The 20109-nt window shown below is 43.9% G+C and overlaps 1 protein-coding gene across 1 annotated transcript; it reads right to left on the bottom strand.

Moving 5' to 3' along the window:
• Positions 1–1217: 1217 nt before the first annotated feature.
• LOC128444373 (hepatocyte growth factor) lies at positions 1218–19659 on the bottom strand. The gene is made up of 18 exons (XM_053426838.1): positions 19467–19659; positions 17600–17759; positions 17247–17359; positions 16529–16643; positions 14700–14848; positions 13166–13286; positions 11840–11958; positions 9360–9525; positions 9126–9259; positions 8211–8304; positions 6956–7086; positions 6257–6286; positions 5502–5607; positions 4631–4705; positions 4272–4421; positions 4042–4148; positions 3418–3560; positions 1218–2966 (listed from the first exon to the last, which is right to left on the bottom strand). Exons 1-18 carry the CDS (start codon positions 19513–19515, stop codon positions 2787–2789), a joined length of 2142 nt encoding a protein of 713 aa, XP_053282813.1. The 5' UTR covers positions 19516–19659; the 3' UTR covers positions 1218–2786.
• Between the last annotated feature and the right edge of the window lie 450 nt (positions 19660–20109).

Raw genomic sequence — 20109 nt, 5'->3', positions numbered from 1 at the left:
GAGTTTATCCTGTTTAATCTAAACCCTACTTAATCTTTACACGTAAATGTTCTAAACTGCTTCTATGTGAAACATTTTTCTACATCGATTATGCAAGATGTATAAAGTTATTTTCATGATTATTAATTTTATTATTATTGGACCTTTACATGTATATCATTTTAACATATTTGTTATCTAGGTACTTTTATGTGTTCATTTAGATGCACTTGAGAGAGCTGCAAGTCATGAGTGAATGTTCACTTCCTAGTCTGTTCTCTGTCTAGTGTACACACACACACACACATACACATACACACACGCACACACACACACACACACACACACACACACACACACACACACACATACACACACATACACAGAGACAAGTGCTTTCACGCCAGCCTGAACAGCCCTGACACAAGCCATGTTCTCTGGATCATTAGACTCGTGTATGCTGTAGATCTCACGGTGCACTGAGCCAGGTTGAAGTCAGCTCATTCTCACACTCGTTCTCTCTCTCACTTTCTCTGTGTGTGTGTGTGGGGGGGGGGGGGTCTGTCTGTGTGTTGCCCTTCCATCTGCCTTCCCTGTTATGTCTGCATTTTCTGTCTTTCCGTCCGTCCAGCTGACCTGCAGATGAAAGCAATCTTCTTACGCTTCATCCCCCTTTGATGCTTCCACCGTATCTGTTATCACAGAACGCTCTCTTTGTGTGTGTCTCTCTGTGTGTGTGTGTGTGTGTGTGTGTGTGTGTGTGTATGCCATATGTGTGTGTGGTGTCAGCACACATTGTGCATAGCAACAGAATTTGTCGATCCCCATGTATTTTCTGCTTGCTCTATAAGTTCCTCAATACTGCATTGACGGATTCAGCTTTTAATCTACAGCTCTCAGACTCTTGCTCTTCTGCCCTTACACCTACACTAACACGTACGTACGCAGACACACACACCTATACACACACACACATACATGCACTCTTTTATCCCTCATATCTCCTACTTCCACCTAAGTGGATGTGTCAGTATAAGTATGTGTGAGAGAGGGACAGAGAGATTAGTTTGATTAGAAGGACATTTTACAGGCAGTGTGCGACTGTGGTGCCATCTCCTGGTGGGGGAGCACAACAGCCTTGACTTCATTATACAGCGAGTGAGAGAGTGACATTTGCATTCAGAACACTGAAATGTGGCTTTCAGGGAATGCGACAAAATGGAAAAGAAACTCAGGGATTTGATAAAAAACATTTAATATGACAGACATCATAAAATATTCAAAATAATCGCTGGAATTATGTTTTATATTCAGCGTGTTGGTTAAAATGACATGAAGTGTATAGTCAATTTACATTATACAGAGAACAGAAGACAGCACTGTACAACCTCTAGGGTATAGCAGCTTGCAGCATCTTTCAGTGCACACACACTCACATACAGGCACACATATACCCACTCACTCTTAAACAACCATAATGTATTTACAATATAAAACGAGCTCCATCATTTACACTGGTTAAAGAGGCGTGTTAATTAGTTTCAAGGGCCTTTCAGTCATCTCAGTGAAGCGTCTATTACAGACAACACAGTTACAAAGAGCAAACCTTCTTTTCCATGACAAAGTTTAAAGTGACGGACTTTGCAAGACTAATATCCAGAGTGGATTGGAATTGGAGGACTGCCAAGGCCTGAGTGTTGGGAGGGGATAATTCATTCAGCTCTGGCTCTAACATGCACAACCTCAAATGCACACGCACGCACTCACACACACACACACACTCTCCTTCTGCAGTTTCTTTTTTGCATACAGGCACTGCTGCAGAAAAATGCACACAAACACACACACGTACACACCCATGATGAATTAACATAAGCATATTAAGGAAATATTTGATTTTGTATAGAAAAAGCTTGCGTGTGTACACGTGAATGTTACATTTTCTGCTGACTGCCTTACATTCCTTTATCTACACAGGAGGCTACAAGCATCCATACACATACACAGTCAGTGGTATTGTGATAAGAGTACAATACTGAACATGGAGTTTGATGTGGAGCCGACATGATGAGACAGACACATGGCTAAAAGCTGAAATGTAGATAAAATTCTGTACATAATTCATGCGCAAAACACGACATTCATTTTTCTCTTTTTATAGATCTATAAGACCCAAATCAATTGTAGAGTGTCACAAATACACTCATTAAAATACTATGTACAGTAAGGGCCACTTTATGGCGGGGGTGCCCTTAACGTTGCCCTACCTTTGGATAGTTTTTCTAAGTGGCCTATTGAGGTACTCGACCGAGGGAGCTGCTGAACCACTGCACTTTGGTGTTTTAGAACATTCAAGTAATGCCAGGAATCAAGGGTGTTCACATGCACACATGCTCTGGTGAATTTCGCCAACAAAGGACAAAAAAATACATGAAAACTAAATGTTTTGTCTGGTGTGCTTCAATCAGGGACAAATTTCCTTTTAACTGTAATATAAATCTTGGAAAGGAGTCATTTTTTCATGCAGTAGCATCATGTCCCATTTCTGAAATACGAATCCTTTTTTTTCCTCTTTATAATTCCTGTCAGTGAGTCACAGGATCAGTGTGGTCTCTGTTAATAATACGTTTAAATCTTACATCACAACGTTTCCCCTTTCCATTCATCTGTTCTCTGATCAGTTGCTTATTGACCTGTGGCCTATGGACAACATAGACATCTGGTGTCCTAATGCACAGCTGGATTGACAGAAGTTGCGGCTCCGGGCTTGATATTGTCCCCTGGTTCTGTTTAATTCTCCTCTGGATTTAATCAGTCTCGGGGTTGGGGTAGTATTTGAAGACCTTGTGGATCCACTGGGTGTAGAAGGGCACGTTGATGAAGATGCCCGGCTGGTTGGCCCGAGCGCAGCCTCTGCCATGGACGCTCACGCCGACAATAACCCTGCTGTCTCGATCCTGACACACAAGAGGGCCGCCATAATCCCTCTACAGAAGAAGAAATACATAGCACATTTCTCTGCGTCAGTGGTTAGGACATGGCTGCCATCAATGTTTACATTTTCAGAGGGTTTAATGAAAGCTAAATGTTGTTTTCATGCCCTCAGAGACAGACAGTGCCGGCAGTATTTGTGAACGTGGACATCTCTTCTCCACCGCTAGAAACCACAAAACCTTTGAGGCTTTAATCGCTGATGAAATTTAGAGCAACAGTCTACAGCTGCTCTATTTACAACAGACTGAATACTAAGCCTTCGGATTCAAAGAACATTTGTTTGAGATTTGTAAGTGCAATGTGGAGCCAGGGCGCTAATATCCTCGGAAACTCGCACAGGGAACAATCCCTTCATCTGAAGGTGTAAAGGCTTGTTCTTGTTTACCAACAAGTCCTGAACGCACCGTGACTTCGACTGTGGATTGTTCTTTAGTAACAGTTTACCTCACACACTCCCTCATTCCTCCTGCCTCCTGCACAGATCTTGGTGTCGCTGATGTGGAAGTTCCCTCTGTGCATTTCTCGACACCGCTCGTTGCTGACGATGGGCAGGTTAACCACTTTTAATACATCGTCGTGTCCGGTGCCTGAAAGAGTTCAAAGTCGCACGTTATTGCTTCTATTGTGTTGCAGCACATGTGATACAAATGCTGCCATTGTGCTGGAGAACTCCGACGCGTTTGGCATGCACATGATCCTGTAATATAACATAAATAAACATAAATATAATATAGTGATACATTGGGTTTACTTCCATTTGCAGGTTCACAGAGGGAAGTGTGAATGAAACCTGCAGACACATTTTAACTTTAACCCCACGTCTGTACTTCAAGCCACCCAATGAGCAGTACTCATCCAAGGTACAGAAACATATGGCCTAAGCTATTAAGAGACGACTGTGTTACAGCAGAGTCGCTCCTCCACCGTATATCATTTAAAGGAAAGAAAATAAATCTGGATTGCTGGGGGGAAAAATACAATATATCGTAAACCTGGCCGAGCTGCAGTGATGTATGCAGCAGCTGCAGTGAATATGAAATATAGAATATCAATATTGAATATCACTACCTTTGGTCTCGCCCCATCCATACATTTTACATATCGTTCCTTCTGGGATGGAGCACCCGGCCACAGGCAGCTGAATCGTATGCACGTTGTCTGCAGGTAGTGCAGGCCTGGACATATTTAATGAAGACAGAAAATGCAGAGCATGATTAACATCGCATATTCACTCGCTTACACAAACATGCTGCATATCAATGTAGTGTATCCTTGAGATGATTTTTCCAGGCACTCACTTCGACAGTCTTATGAGGGCTAAACTCGAGCCCTCTGGGCCACATATCACATGAGCTATGCTGACTTCCTGTCTGTTGGACCAGTCAGCAGCACCCTCTCCAATATCAGAGACCCCCAGCCACACACGATACTCACTGAGGTCCGGAACACTGGAGACACGCAGAAGACAGAGTTAGTACTTTATAAAATATTCCACCTTTATTACTGGGGAACAGTAGCAACTAAAACCAGTCTATTAGGCTTTAATATAGGGGGATATATATATGAAATCAACTAATACATTTTGCATTTACTACATTGACAGTTCAAGGTTTAAGCAGAAGAAAATAATTCAGATTTAACAGACGATGAGCGTTACCATGAGGAGAAGCACTGTCTGTCAGTGAGGACCCACTTCTCTCGTATCAGTGAACCCCCACACCAGTGCACGGAGCTGGGGAAAGAACAAGACATGAATGGCACATAGTGGACTTATCCCAGTACAACAGCAGATGTAAAAGACTTCCCATGAATAAGTGCTGTTAGTCTGTCTGTCTGTCTCTCTAGCGGTAGCTCACATATCTCAATAACCGTTCATCCCACCTGCTTCACACATGGCATGTGTATCGCTGCGGCTCAGTTACTGCAGGTAAGTTTTACAGTTTCAAAAGGAAAGCTGTAACCAGTATTACTGCAAGCCAGGCAAACAGGCAGCTTTAGAGCAGTTACAGAAATTAGCCACTGCCATTGTGCAGAGCCATATATTGACTTAACTGTGAGGAAAGCCATGTGAACTATGCATACAGTGTATTTTAAACGTTTGCCCTGAAGTCCTGTTCCACTGCATTGTTTTGGGAATTGGAAAGAATGTCATATAAGTGTCAACACTAAATTTGATTCTTGGACTTTAGGCTTTGCTGGCTTTAAAGTGTGCTGTTGGTACTGCAGTGAAAAAATGCTGCAGTACTGCACTGCCTCCTCCTAAACAACAGATAACTTTCACAATTAGGTGAGTGTTGTTTCTCTGCAAAACTTCTGCTGGATCATATATATATTTCTCAAACGTTTGCATGCAGGGATACTGAGCATTGTACAAAAGCCTCTTTTTCTAAACTGAAAAGCCAAAATATATAGAAAGAACAATTTCGCTGAATTATTTATGAATTCCAGGGTAGTATGGGCAGGATAGCCTCCTGTGTTTTTTTCGCTGTTCGAGGAAGATGTGTGGAATATTAAATGCACCGCTGTACCCTTTCTGTATGCTGACCATCCAGCTGCCGTCTGATATCCTCACTGGACCTCCTCCAACAATCCTTGTTCGCTTATGGATGAAACAACCCACAGAGGACAGCTCACCTGGAAGCAGAAACACGCAAACAGATAGGTTAACACCTCATGTTATGTGATATGTAATTCGTTTCAAATATAAAGACAGACACTAGTTAACTGGTTACACATTTGCAACACAAGGGGCACTTGAGCTGTCTAATGATTTGCTATAATAATTATTATATATAAAACAGAGGTTATGCTGATGATGCTATTAGTTGAGGTAATTAGTGAATATGCTCACATAACACATGAGCGTAATTATAACTCTGAATGTTGAGGAGTTCACCCTCTGTTCGTGAGTTATTTTATAAAGATGAACGAGTCAAACACACACACACACACACACACAAACCCACGCACTCACACACAGGCAGGCCTATAAATGCACATACACGGAAACAGATGTCATCATGATAACATAATGTCCCGCATCATGTATCATAATAGCTGCACATAAAAAGGACTTCATCGGGTTCTGAACATGCCATTCTTCTTGCCACAGAGGCGATCGAATAGCAGCTGAGCAGACACAGACAGACGGAGACAGACAGAGACAGACAGACGGAGACAGACAGAGACAGACAGACGGAGACAGACAGAGACAGACAGAGACAGACAGACGGAGACAGACACAGACAGACGGAGACAGACAGAGACAGACGGAGATGCTCACCCAGTGGAATGGTGTTCTGTGAACCATCACCTGCAGGGAAAAGGAGACGAGACAAACAAGTCAGAATTAAGTGATACAAGATAAGAGGCGACCCCACACACAGGTGTACATTTCACAGTAGAAGTAGCCGCAGCCACAAGGGCCAGGATCATGTTAATGTCTTTTTCCAAAATCAGAGGACTTTGATTGAATGTAACATTTCAAATTCAATATCAACAGGTTTTCCAAATTGATGGAGCTTAATACATTTATTTTCATGTAAAGTATGAGTCACTATTCATAAACACAGTTTTTAAAAGCTTTGATAGATTTTGATTAGCCAACTGCACCATGCTTACCTGCATAATTTGATCTAAACACAATACCACAAATACATAAACAAAGACACGTCATGATGCTTTTTAGTCCATGTGGGAATGGTTAGAAGAGGAACCCTCCCCTGTCCTCCTGATGAGTTGTGAATCTCCTCTGACACACACTGACCTGCAGGTGTAGACAGATCTACACACTGCGAAACAAAGCATGTGTGTGTGTAAGTGAGGCAGACCACCAGACAGAGCCAGCAAATCTCCTCTAGTTCAGTCTGAGATCCGGGAGTGTGGCAAATTTTCAATTTTGCACGGCCTTACAGATTGTTTCCCCTTACAGTGTGTATGCAATTGTGTGCGCCTGCACGAAGACACATGCACATCCACTTACACGGGTTTACAGTGCAGTAGTCCCAGGGTATGGCAGAGTTGTTGGTATAACACCAGGGGCCGTGTTTGTCTTTATCAGGATTTCTGCAGTAGTTTCCCTCCAGGCCAGACATCAGCATGTCCCTCTCACCGCTGGACAAACACAAAAGAGCCAATAAGTAATCTGTCATCAACATTCATCAGGCCCTAAGGACGATTTCAAAACACAGGGATGTTTTTTTATCATTCAGCTGCTGATGAAAGTAATAAGTATTTACCGGTGATTTACAACCATAGCTTCGCAGAGTTAGCCAGATCGGATCTGGACAGTCAGACTAAACAGCTGTGTAGGCTCTGCAGAGGGATTACTCACTGGGACAGAATGCACCCACCTACACTCACATACCAAATGTATGCATGTGTAGACATATTCCACACATGAGTTTTATTCTCCTAAGAATTTTGAAACCACAAACAGAATTCTTTCCCACGCTAAATTCCTGAGCTGATAAGGTGGAGAATTGTAAAAAGAAAGTGAGACACAAGAGAGGGGATGCTGGGTATCAAATCAAAGCAATGCGGAGTTTCAAATCTGTGTTTATATGTGCTGTATTTCTAGCAGCTAGGATAACAGCCGGCTCTCAGTCGGACTCCCGAACCCTGACTTCTGATCCTGGGCAGGAGCCAAGCAGGGGGGGTGATTGGCTTTGAGGTGTTCTTACGAAGAAGGGGGTTTAGGGTCAAAGGTGAGGCGTGAAGTGAATATCCCCCAGCCAAGTTATCACTGGGAGTCATTCCTGTGGAGTTAGGTCATCTTCAGGGAAACACTTCTCCGGCCATTAGGAGATGCTGGAGAGGCTACTCACAGCACCCGCAGGAGCTGTTTTGTCCTCGGAGAAAGAAGAGGCCCAACTCGACCTGCTAACAACGCTACGACTTAACTGGAGGTCAATAATAGGTCACCTCTCCACACTAACCACCACATATCATGTTCGCACACATGGTTCTTGAAAACATAAATGCATTCTCCTGCACACTGAGGCTTTCATGGACAAGCCTCTACCACTGACAAGCTAATTTCTCAAGTACTCGTTCTCCTTTTGAAACCCATCGAATTTGCATTTTATGATAATCCTGCTCATTATCAGTGGTTTTCTTTGATGCCACTGAGCTCTTTAAAAATCTCGATAATTGCTAGACTGCTACTTCTATTTTTAGCAACTTGTTCTTTGTGTAGATCTGTTTTGTAGATTGTGGTTTGGGAAAGTTGCCTGTACCTGTTGCTGTGGTCGGTCCAGGGAGCACAGGGCAGGTTTGTTCTAGTCCTCGACAGCTCTCCTTGGTAAGTCTCTCCAAAACCTTCGTAGCAGACTAGATTTGGACAAAAGAGAGGAAATAAAATCCAATAAGTAAACGAGACATACAAACAACTCTAAACAGCAAAACAAGAGGCAAGAGTCAGGATTGCTAAGGTTATGTAAAACTGCAAAACCCTAACCCAAATCTTCAAACCGTCATTGTGCATTTTGTCATATGATGTGAAAAATATTGGTTATAATCGGACGAATCAAAACAACTCCTAAATTCTTAGCTACTTTGGTTTTCTTTGGATCTAAAGCTGGGAAAACAAAGTCATCCACAATGATATCTTAGAAAAACATGGTCCATAAATAAGGTTTTGAGGCGGTCTGTCACCCTACATCTCATATGGGAATGCATTCAACCCTCAAGGGTAGACCACAATACAGCCTCAGAGTGGGTTTATAATCCCAATGCAAGGCCACGCCATCTCAAAGAAATACCCCATAGATCCCTCGGGAAATATGAGTTTGCGTACTCGGCCATACATCTACATCTTGTACTTCCAAATCTCTTGCTACAATCCTGTCAAGCACAAATTCTTCCACTCCATCTTTCGCTGTCCAGTGAGACCTGATGATCCTGAGCCGCTGTCAGGGCTCGTTTATGTGAGGCGCGGTGGTCCGTCCTTCCCACAGTACTATAGGGCGGCAGTTTTCCACAGGGACGGAGCAACCGGGGCTACTAAATAATATGTGTGGTTACAGGGTCTCATGTGAACTCGATGGTCCACAAACTTTGAAAATGCAGGATATCGTTTGGCTTCTGCTGTACAGCAAACCAACTCTCCCCTTGCTGTTCTGAGTGCTGGATAAAACGGTTGAGTCTCTCACCACTGACACGGTTTGCCTGGGTGCCACACTGAGGGATGTTGCTGCAGAACATTGTGCGGACTCTTGGGTCCGTGGTGAAGCACCAGGGGGATTCTTGGCCATCTGGATTGCGACAGTAGTTTTCTCTCAAGTCCCTGGAACACACAGAGAAAGTCTGGGCTATTAACTGAAGATTTAAGTGCATGCAGGTGGGTGAGTGAGTGGGCGGTTGTCTTATGTGTGTGTCTGACTCACTTGCAGGGGTAGGCCTGAGGAAAGAATGTGTGGTTATGGGGATGCTGGGAGTCCCAGCGTTGGCAGGTTAGTCCGGTGGGTGTCATGTCCACTGTCCCCTTGTAACCCCGCCCTCTGCCCTGGTAACACTTGGTTGTTTCCACCCTATTACTTTCAGGGGGGTTTTCTGTGAAAGAGAACAAACACATTAAGGGGTTAGTTTGGTCAAGGGAGCGCACACAACACGGCTGACACAGTCAATCATCTTTTTACAACAACCCAAGCTTACACGGTTTTATCGGGTAATATAAAACAATAAAGTATATAATAGTAGTTCAGACTTTTGTGGTGTTATAGTTGTAGCATGAAAGAATAAGACACATTTAATAATGTCAAAAGACAATTGATGCAGCAGCCAACTGAGAAAACATTTTATAATTTATTTTTATTTTATTGAAACCTGCTATTATTGGAATAGTCAAGCTATCCGCACAAAAAATGACTTATTTCCTACAGCACACTCATAATATATGATAATCAGCCTGATAAATACTGGGGAACACACTGAACAAGAGGTATCCTATAATTACAGTCAACTGTTTCAGGCAACCCAGAATTTCAACATCAGGATACAATTTCACATGTGACCGAACCAAAGTAGAAAGTAAGGCCTCCTAATTTATCCTGTGACTTTCACAGAAGAGGCAAAGCAATGCTGAAAAAACTCCTTTAGAGTCGAGTCAACTCCGACGTGAACTTTATAAGAGCGAGGCGAACTTGGGTGAACTGTGGCATTGCACTGAAATCTTGATGTACTACATTGCAGGTTCTAGAGCAGCACTCGTGGTCTTACTTCTCCGCCCCTTTCAAGATTGTTTAAAGTGATTGTTCTCACTCACACATGTGATGCCGCGGCAAGAATTTTATCTGTCGGCACCAAATGTTTCACGCTGTAACAAGTTCCTCGGATCGGGACGCGAAATCAATTGGGGTCAAAACTTCCGGTGTGTGTGTGTGTGTTTGTTTAATCAGATTGTTGCACATGCACACAGTTATACAGAATAATAAATAGTAAATGATTTAGCGCTCAGGAAATATTCAGTGGCTTTGACGTGAGGAATGGCTGAACAGCCTCGATGTCTTGGCCACCTGCTTTCCCCGAGAACAACTTCCTTTATGAGTTTGGATTAGAACGACCTACAGTGTGATGCAGCTGGAAATCTTATCTGCTTGACTTTTCACTGCTCATTATACAGAAGGTACTTGAGTCCATTAATCTGAACATTGTGCATGATTGCATCAGACAGTGTGTAAAGATGCACATCCTCGAAACCACAAAACAGATGTTTTCAGACTGTGCAGTGAATCTAAACATAGATATGCACTGTTTGTGACAGTAAACAGTAAACAGGAGGCCTTGACAAAAGACCACTTTGTCTCTCTGTCTCTTGCCCTCTCTCACCAGCCTTGTTTTGATTAAGGCGAACTGGGTCGAAAACATAGACCGTTCCCGACAAACTCCCATATCAGACAGAGAGAGATGGAGGGAGAGACAGAGAGAGATGGAGGGAGAGACAGAGAGAGATGGCGAGAGAGCAGAGGGAGAGACAGAGAAAGCAGAGGGAGAGACAGAGAGAGCAGAAGGAGAGACAGAGAGAGCAGAGGGTAGGAGATGGTTTTTAGAGAGGGGGGAAAAGCAGGGGTTGGGGGGGGCCGTGAATCACTGGGTCCACATGGAGGAGTGCCATCTAGTCAACAGGCTGCCAGGGCTGCTGATGATTCCAGCAGGCAAACAGGCCACTCGCAGACTCAGGAGAAAGAAGCTGATCCCTGCAATAAAACCACTGCCCCCCCCCCCTCTCTCTCTCTCTCTTGCTGTTTTATGTTCTTCAGAACCACAGTGGCTGTCTCAGCGACTTGTTCCCGATGACATGGTCAACAAAGAGAATGCGCTGATCTGTTGGTTTACTGCGAGAGCACGGACACGACAAGACACAGGCACACATGCCCGGCTCCAACACATCCATCACACACGAGTGTAGGAGGTGTAATGAAAGCAATCTGCTTGTGGTGTGTATGACGCTCGCGTGGTGTCGGTGTGGGTAATAGGAAGTTAATGTGGAGCCGTAACTGAGCCCTGCGCCGCTTGACCACCACACGTAAGAGCTGGCATAGAACAATAAACAGCAGGTCAGCGGTGCAGCGGAAAAATAAACAAACTGGCTGTTAGAGAAGACATAACAGAGAGCCAGCGCTAAGAGGGGGGGACTACGTGTGTCTGAGTGTGTCTGCCTGGGTGTGTATTTGTGTGCGGTCAATGGTATCGGCCAATGAGAGGAAGAGGAGCGGTAAAATGAAAGGTACAGGAAGTTGTAAACTTTGGTGCGGTCAATCATGCTTCATGGGCCTGTACCGAAACCCAAACACACCCAAACAGAACAGCGCTTATCATGCGTGAGAAATGCTAATGTGTTCAACCACACACAAACAAACATGCTTACCACAAACTTTGATGTCGCAGTACTCCCAGGGTGTGTTTGGGTCTGTGGTAAAGCACCAGGGTCGGTGGCGTCCGTCTGGGTTCCTACAGTAGTTATCATCCAGGCCCTCGTGGGGGTGCCTAGTACAAAACATACAGTATAATATAAGCTCAGGGTAAAGATGAAAAAAAAGCTATATAAAAGTAAGGTGATTGCAGAAAATGTTGTTTTTGCAGCCCATAGCACGGCTCTTTACAAAATAGTGGTACAAAATACTGCTAATTACATAATTAGTCATTCTTAAGGCCCAATGATAGCTGAAAAAGATGTTTCCATCTGGACCCGTATGAGGAGCGAGTACAAGCGGAGAGACAATTCCCCATCCTGCGCAACTGCAGCATTAATAACAGGAATGGTGCACAGACTCCTATCTGTGAATCTGCTCAGAGATCGGGGGAAGCGAGGAGGAAAATGAGCTCCACGGCTGCAGGTGTTCTACGACAGGAAGTCACCCCCGGGTCCCACATCCCTCCAGGCCTGCTGCCTCCAGGTACACGCAGCATCAGGCTGAGGGACACTCTCATTACATTAGCGCTATGAGCAGTCAGGGACCTCGTTTACACAAACACTGGGATGATTAAGGATGTGTTAACGAGTCCCCCACTAATCCAGACCACCTGCCATCCCACAAGCTGGAGCAGTCCCACCACAGATGCACACAGCCGGCGCGCCACACACACACGGAAAGAGTACGTAAAGGAATACGAATACAGCCGTTAATATATGGCCTTCCTAAAATAGGCACAAGTTTATCTCATGGCTGGACACGAGTCAGTTCTATAATCTACTGAGAGCTTAAAGGAATTTGGGCCAATTAATACAGAGTGAAGATTTTTTCCCAGCATAACACAGCTAAAAAGACCAAATTACACACTGGATTCTGATGGCAATCTCTCAGGGAAACACACACTGTCTGACTCCAAATCACTTAATCTCCAGACTTAGTGCACCACAACCACATGAACATAATATATCAACGTGTTATTACATCAAGTACTCTCGTAGTGTTTTAGTATTGCGTTACATGAATCCATGTGTGTGGGCTTAAGTGTGATTGAGCCGGCGCAACTCGCTGGGATGCAGAGTGATGCTATGCAGGTGTGTGTGTGTGTGTGTGTGTGTGTGTGTGTGTGTGTGTGTGTGTGTGTGTGTGTGTGTGTGTGTGTGTGTGTGTGTGTGTGTGTGTGTGCGTGTGTGTGTGTGTGTGTGTGTGTGTGCGTGTGTGCGTGCATGCGTGCCTGTGTGTGTGTGTGTGTTTAAGTAAGTGTGTGTTTGAGAGTGTGTCACCTCTTGGGGTGGTACAGGTGGTTGTGTGGTTCCTCCAGGTCCCAGCGCTGGCATTCCCTTCCACTCTCTGTGTGGTCCATGGGCCCTCTGTAATCTTCCCCATTGCAGCTCATGCACTCCACTGTAGAGCAGCGACACGTTCACACACACACACACACACACACACACACACACACACAGAGAGAGAGAGACATACAGTTTAGAGAAACACAATCAACAGTTAGGAGTTTGCTTTCCCCAGGCGATACTCTGAGCACAGAATAAAAATAAATGTAGCTTCTAATTTAATACATTTGACTTCATCATGTTCTGCCCGCAAATACTTTTGAAACATTTAGCAATAAAAGCCTCCATATATAAATGATAGATCTCCAGGTTCAGACTTTATAGACACATACACTTGTGTATATAACGTATAGAGGTACATGTTATATGTCGCACTAATGAAGGCAAGGATTTCTTTGATGTAAAAGCACCATTTGTTCCATGGTGAGTAGTACACACCGTCTAGCTTAAACAACGGAGAGCGTGCAGATTAGAAACAGATGTGTATGAGTCCACTGCTGTCATGACAGAGCACATTTAGTTCCACTGGCCTGTGTGTGTGTGTGTGTGTATGTGTGTGTTTGCGCAGCACGCCATGTTTTCGTGTCTGTGTGTGTGTTTCCCATTAGGACCAGCTAATTTCTAGAGAAACCCTTCCAGTCATTTTCTCCCGAATGAAAGCAGGCACTCTATCAAAATAAAAAGTAATTATCTGTGCTGTACCACTTGCGATAACCCTGTTGGGACACCATATGTGAGCCGGAGAGCAAGAAGGATTCCCTCCCTGTCTTATCGAACTGCAGCCCGGTTCCTCATTAACGTGATACAGTGTCATACATGCGGAGGAAACAGCCCCTCTAACAGGTTGAATCCCCGGGGATTAGATAACAGAGGTCATTATCATCCCCTATTCAGGAAGACATCAGTGCCTGACAGTGGTATTTTGTGCTATAACATATCCGTTGAAACACTGATGAGACCTTTTTCCTTTTCTCTCATCACAACCGGATGAATATCTAAGTTTTATTTATACAAACTCATAACCTGAACTCAGCGGCTCTCCTTCTGTGTGCACCACAGGGACCTGAAACAGCTCACAATTTATAAATTGGATGTGACTGAGGGATTAATATCATTTTACATTCACACACCAGCCTATAAGTTCAAACCATTTAAAAAAAACCTGGACATGATGGAATGAGAGAGGACACTATAAACTGAACCACACACCTGGAAATGGCTGCAGCTGGCCTCCTGTGCACCCTCACACACACACACACCCACACACACAGCTGTAGAGCGGAGCACTGTTAGGGCCAGCGTTGCTCAGTCCAAGGTATTACGTGATTGCCTAATTTGCTGCAGCTCATTTCAAACTATCAAGCCTCAATTGGTGAGGCAATTTGCAACATGCGATATCTTTAGATGAATGTGGGCTCACATGTATACAGACGTGTTTTGCATGTGTGTGTCTGTGTGTGGAGCATACCCTGTGAACACTGTGGTATGCCACACTCCTGGTATCTGAGGTGTGGCTGGGGGTCGGTGGTGAAGCACCACGGGCCGACGCTGGAGTTGTCTGGGTTGCGGCAGTAGTTTTCTCTGAGGTCCTTCTTCCTGAACCTCTTGGACATGAATCTGTCAGGAGCAGAGGGGCAGTCACACAAACAGACACATGTACCAAAACCAGTTGCCAGATATTTTCTTTTCCCTTTTTCAAACAGCCATGGCCCCTTTTTTTGTTTTTATGAAAGAATGACAAAACCTTTCTTCAATTATGAAGGAGTTTGAACCCGACGGCTGAAGCCTGCCTGTTGATATTACTGGTGGAATTTAACAAGTGGAAAAGTAATGGATGGCAATGTTAAAAGATCAAACCATCAACGACTTGAGGTTGTGAGTTAAAGAAAACACATGTAATATGTAGAAGCAATGTTAGTTCTCCACGTGATGGGTTCTGAGTACAATGTAAACACATCGACAAATGACTCACATCTTCTACATCAGGCAAGCATATGGCTGTGGTCAGCAGTCGTGATGATTTATATAATGTCATCTTTGAGTCAGCAGTGTTTTCAAAATGATGATGAAAAGATAAAAGTTTGATGTGAGGTTTTCAGTGGATTGGGTAACGACAGTGACAGACATGAAAAGACCTTAGCAGGGCAATCAAAAAGAGGACAAACCCTTCACTGATAAAAATGCAATTTCTCCTGTGTGTGTGTGCGTGTGTGTGTGTGTCAGTCAAAGTTTCCCATGACTGTGAGTTGACTGATAAAACATACAAAGTGCCTGGGTTTAATTAGCTGAACTACAGAGACGTTAATAGCGGTCTGATAAAGAAGGTTCACTGGAGGTACAACCGCTGCCCTCTTTGATTCATCTGCGACAACTCACTACAAAGGCTTGCAAAGTCATTTAATTCCTCTGAGGGGAGTGGAGAATGAAGGAGGTAGCATGTGTGTGTGTATGTGCGTGTGTGTGTGTGTGTGTGTCTGTGTGTGTGTTCGTGTGTGTGTACAAGATTCTCTAATGGTTATAACTATGTGTAACATGATCAACTTTACTTTACTTCTGTTTTCGCCTCAGTGTTGTTTTTCCAACATCTCCTACATTGACACAACTTAGTGACTGCAAACATAGCAACAAGTCCCCATAAAGATGCCTTTAATTATGTGAAATGTGTGTCATATTTTTCACGTTTCAGAAACCATGATGAGAATATTTTCACTTACTACAACAAGTAGTAGTAGACTGAACATAAAGTACTGCTTTGGACATTTATGCAAGGATAATACAGTTATTTAGTCACTTACCAGGCTGTTCCTTAAGATCAGTAATAATTTCACTATCATAATAATTTAGAAGGCATTGCTTTACTTATGGTTTTAAACTCAAGCTCATTGTTTCTTGTCTGTTAGGAGCAGCAATGTTTCAGAGAGTCTAAACGTGTATTGAAAAATTAGCTTAATCTGGGGCGTTCACTTACAGTTTAACAGCAGGCTGCAAATTAGATATGATTCTAATCCCAGTAACACACACACCCACACAATTGTGCACACACACGCATTGAAAAACAGTAGGGACGTGGCAGGAAATGATCTGTGACTCTGTAAAGTGTTACGATGAGGTCAGTTCTGATGAACGACTGCTCTCAGGAGCCTAATCAACCTTCAATATATCATACTCATTTACACATACAAACATGTACAGACTAGCCTCCGGCTGCTATAGCTAATTACATCTCTCACAGGCCAACACTAACAATGAGAAGTAGCTTTGACACGATTTTGTTTGACGTTGTCGAGAGGGTCTTACTTGTGTTCATGAGGAATAGGAGAGGCCCAGGCCTGGCACATGATCCCACTCACTGTCACTGACCTCGGGCCCCTGTAGTTCTGACCTGTACCCACAATGCACTCTCTGACATAGTCTGGAAGAGAGACAGAAAGAGAGAGGATGAGGAGCGGAATGACAGACTGAAATAAACTACAAGAAAGACATGAGGAGCCAACAACCAGAGAGCATTGTCGTGCACAGGGAGCCAGTGTGGCCGGTGATGAGGAAAACAGACCAACAGAGATGTTCACACTGAGCTGAACAAGGACGGGACAATGCCAAAAGCCAAATCTGTTTTCTGAATCTTCGGCAAAACATTTGGATCAAGCAAACTAGGCTGCACAGCTTGCTGTGGTCAGTCCTGAGTCAAGTGGGGCGGGGGGGGGGGGGGGTGTTCACTCATTTACACAAACAGGGCTTAATGACAGAAAATGAATAATGTGCTGGGACACAATAAACACGACAATGGTCCGTCCCTTCCTCGTGTTCCTCTGGAGGAATGCAAACTATACAAAACTAAATCCCTCAAAAGAAAAAAGTTATAAAACTCGATGACCTTCTACATTTTAAAGCCACATTGAGTACTGAAACAGTGTTGCTGATTAGAAGTGAAACAATGTATCAAGAAGATTGTCTGATGGAAAACATTGCTTTGGTATCAGGTGGTAGAGAGTCGAGGTGGAACAGTGGAGGGCACCTTTCTTTTGATAGAGCTGGTAGTTGAAGTCCTGTTGGCTCTGAGCTCCTGGTGCGTTCCTATCAAACGACAGCCACTGGCATTTCCTGTTTTTATGATCATAGAGGAATGCTCTGGAGAATAAGGAGGCAGAGAGAAAGGGGAAGGGTGAAATACTTAATGGTTACTTTTCTCTCTAACTACTTAGCAAAAACCAAGACAGGCCAATTAAAACTTTTGGGACCTGCTGGACAGGACAGACAACCATTAATTACTCCTTTATTGAGCATAATTAGGCAAACATGAGGAACAACCACTTTGCTCAAAGTGCACTACAGTGAGATGAAAGGGCGATGTCATGAGGGCAGACGTACCTGCAGGTGAAGGTCAATCTTTTGTTGCGGCTGCAGGATCGAGCACATTTGGCCATGCTCAGCTTCCTGGATTTGGTCAAGTGGGAGGGATCAGGAGACACCAGGACCAACCGGATACCCTCAGTCTTCTGATAGTCCTGGAGCGCATTCCGCCTGCCCTCTGATACACAGTTACATAACAAGGGCTCTCAGCAGTGTTTATTTGACAATTGTGCATTTAGCTGATACTTATCTGCACAGAGCATGAAGCAGAGCCCGCCCAATTTAATGGTTGGCTGAGAATGATGTTCGGCGATATGAGCCTGTAAAACTTTTATACAGAATAAACAATGCATTTCAGTCAATATTTTCTTAAGTCAAGTTGATTTATGATGTATTTGTGCTTTTTTTTTACTTTTAGTAATTTAGAAGATTATTTTGGATTTAACTGTAAAATGTTACGCTTTTATTATAAATTATTTGTCACAAGGGTTTGATAACTACATCTTAGGAATTATTAGCATATTTCTATTGGCCGATGAAGTGGTATCGAAAAATTTTTCCCAATTGACACCGGGCGCCTAAGAATATTGACCATACTCTGGTATAGATTATAAATATGCATTATTCAAAAGCCCATTAGACAGAAGACACACTGGAAACTGACATCCTGGAAACCATGACAGTATAATAACTTACTGTGACGTCAAGCTTCATTCTCCTGGCGCCAACAATAGGACATAAGCCTCATCACAACAACAAGCATGTCTGCCAACTGGATGGTTTGGGTCATTTTTATTTGTTTTATCATTGTTTTATTCGATATTAAAGACTCACTGTGGTCTGACACTGAGGATGATCAGCTAATGAGGCCACACTGAGAACGACCGGGCAACAGCTTTACAATGTGTAGATTAGTCTGATTCAACTGCTATTAATGTAGAGGACCTGATGGGATGCACAGTCATGTATCACTGCTCCTCATGAAACCAAGGTGGGAACACACACACACACACACACACACACACACACACACACACACACACACACACACACACACACACACATACTGGCACACAATCAGTGGTAGCCCTTCCTCAGTCGTTGGTGCACTCCAGTCAATTGAAGAGCTCTCATCCAAACAGAACAACTCAAGCTGGCGATGGTCAGAAGTTGACATCGTGCACGCGCATCTCGTGTGTGTGTTTCGGTGGATGTTGTGAGCACCCTAAGAATCCCAGAGGACCACATGCCGGCACCAGAGTATTTGACCCATCCTCAACTTGATTGACCGGCTCATCGGTTTCTCTGCCTGAGCGCAATGAACCGGCCGACTGGCGCACTGATCTGATTGTAAAGTGGGTCGCCCGTGGGGCACTGGGTTAGATCTAGTCACTTTATCGAACTGACTCATCTGACCGTCCAGCGGGATGAGCCACAGTAGTAATGCGTCCATCTCCGGTGAAATGCGCGGAGTTGCGATTACGCGCTCTGGATCATCAGCGAGGGCAACAGCGTCGTTTTCATATCTGATTATCTTAGACTGAGTGATCAGACTGAGCTTAGACTGATCACTTAGCAATGATCAGTCTAAGCTCTTCTGGCTGTTTTTTGCATATACGAGTCTTACATTGTATCCTGTCAGAAATAGAAATAGTCACAAATTGTAAAGACTTAACACTGCAGAGTTGTTGTTGTAAAGTAACACACGCAACACAGACTGATTTAGTTAGAACACGGTAGAATGGAAGTAGGTTTTTATTTCTAGGGAACCTCCGGTTTGCCAGTCTGCCGAGCGCACGGTGCGTTCAGGCGTCAGTTCCAGTCCGCGGTGACGCACGCCTTGCGGTGAGTCTCGCGGTTGTAAAATAGTTTTCTCCAAACTTACCAGAACAAGAGACGAGGACGAGTCCGAGAACGATCTTGTAAATCCACATCCCCGCGTCGCACCTCAAACAGCCTCGGGAACAAACTGGGAGATGTTGTCTCTCACTGCGCAGCGCTGTCGGACCGCAACCAGGAGATGAAGCTTCCACCACTGCACAGATGATGCGTCTCCTCTCTAAGTACTTCCTCGCCCCCCCCCCCCCCCCCCCTGTCTCTGCGGGTGTATGACTCTCTCTCTCTCTCTCTCTCTCTCTCTCTCTCTCTCTCTCTCTCTCCCTTTCTTTTATCTCTGTCTGTTTCTCTCCTTCATCCTCACTCCTCCTCAGTTTCCAGTGCTTTTTTTTTGCCTGTAATAAATATAATATCTCCAAAGCTTCAATAGTAATGCTTAATATATATCTATATTGTATCTGTATTAATTCACTTTGTGAATGTGCAACTTGTGGTTCTTTATTTCTCTTTTTAAAGTAGCATTCCCTCTGACACAGCTTCTCTATGATAGAAAACCATAAAATTGTGTCTAATAGCGATAGGTAAAAACATTGCGTGCAAGATGAAGGCCTCTATTACATGAAGATGTTCAAAGCATTCATAGCTTGTGCAACATATTCTGTCGGGAACTATCCGGAAAGTTCTTCCTGATC

Source organism: Pleuronectes platessa, chromosome 7, assembly GCF_947347685.1.
Source record: "Pleuronectes platessa chromosome 7, fPlePla1.1, whole genome shotgun sequence".
Taxonomy (NCBI): Eukaryota; Metazoa; Chordata; class Actinopteri; order Pleuronectiformes; family Pleuronectidae; genus Pleuronectes; species Pleuronectes platessa.
This window is presented reverse-complemented; position numbering and strand designations above follow the sequence as displayed.

Bases quoted from the DNA above. Each gene is read 5' to 3' on its own strand.
- LOC128444373 (XM_053426838.1), bottom strand. From the start codon at position 19,515: ATGTGGATTTACAAGATCGTTCTCGGACTCGTCCTCGTCTCTTGTTCT. The intron at 5,608-6,256 runs GTGAGCATCTCC...TTCTGCTTCCAG, and splicing joins ACAGAACACCATTCCACTGG to GTGAGCTGTCCTCTGTGGGT. The intron at 3,561-4,041 runs GTAGTGATATTC...GAACTCTTTCAG, and splicing joins TGGATGGGGCGAGACCAAAG to GCACCGGACACGACGATGTA.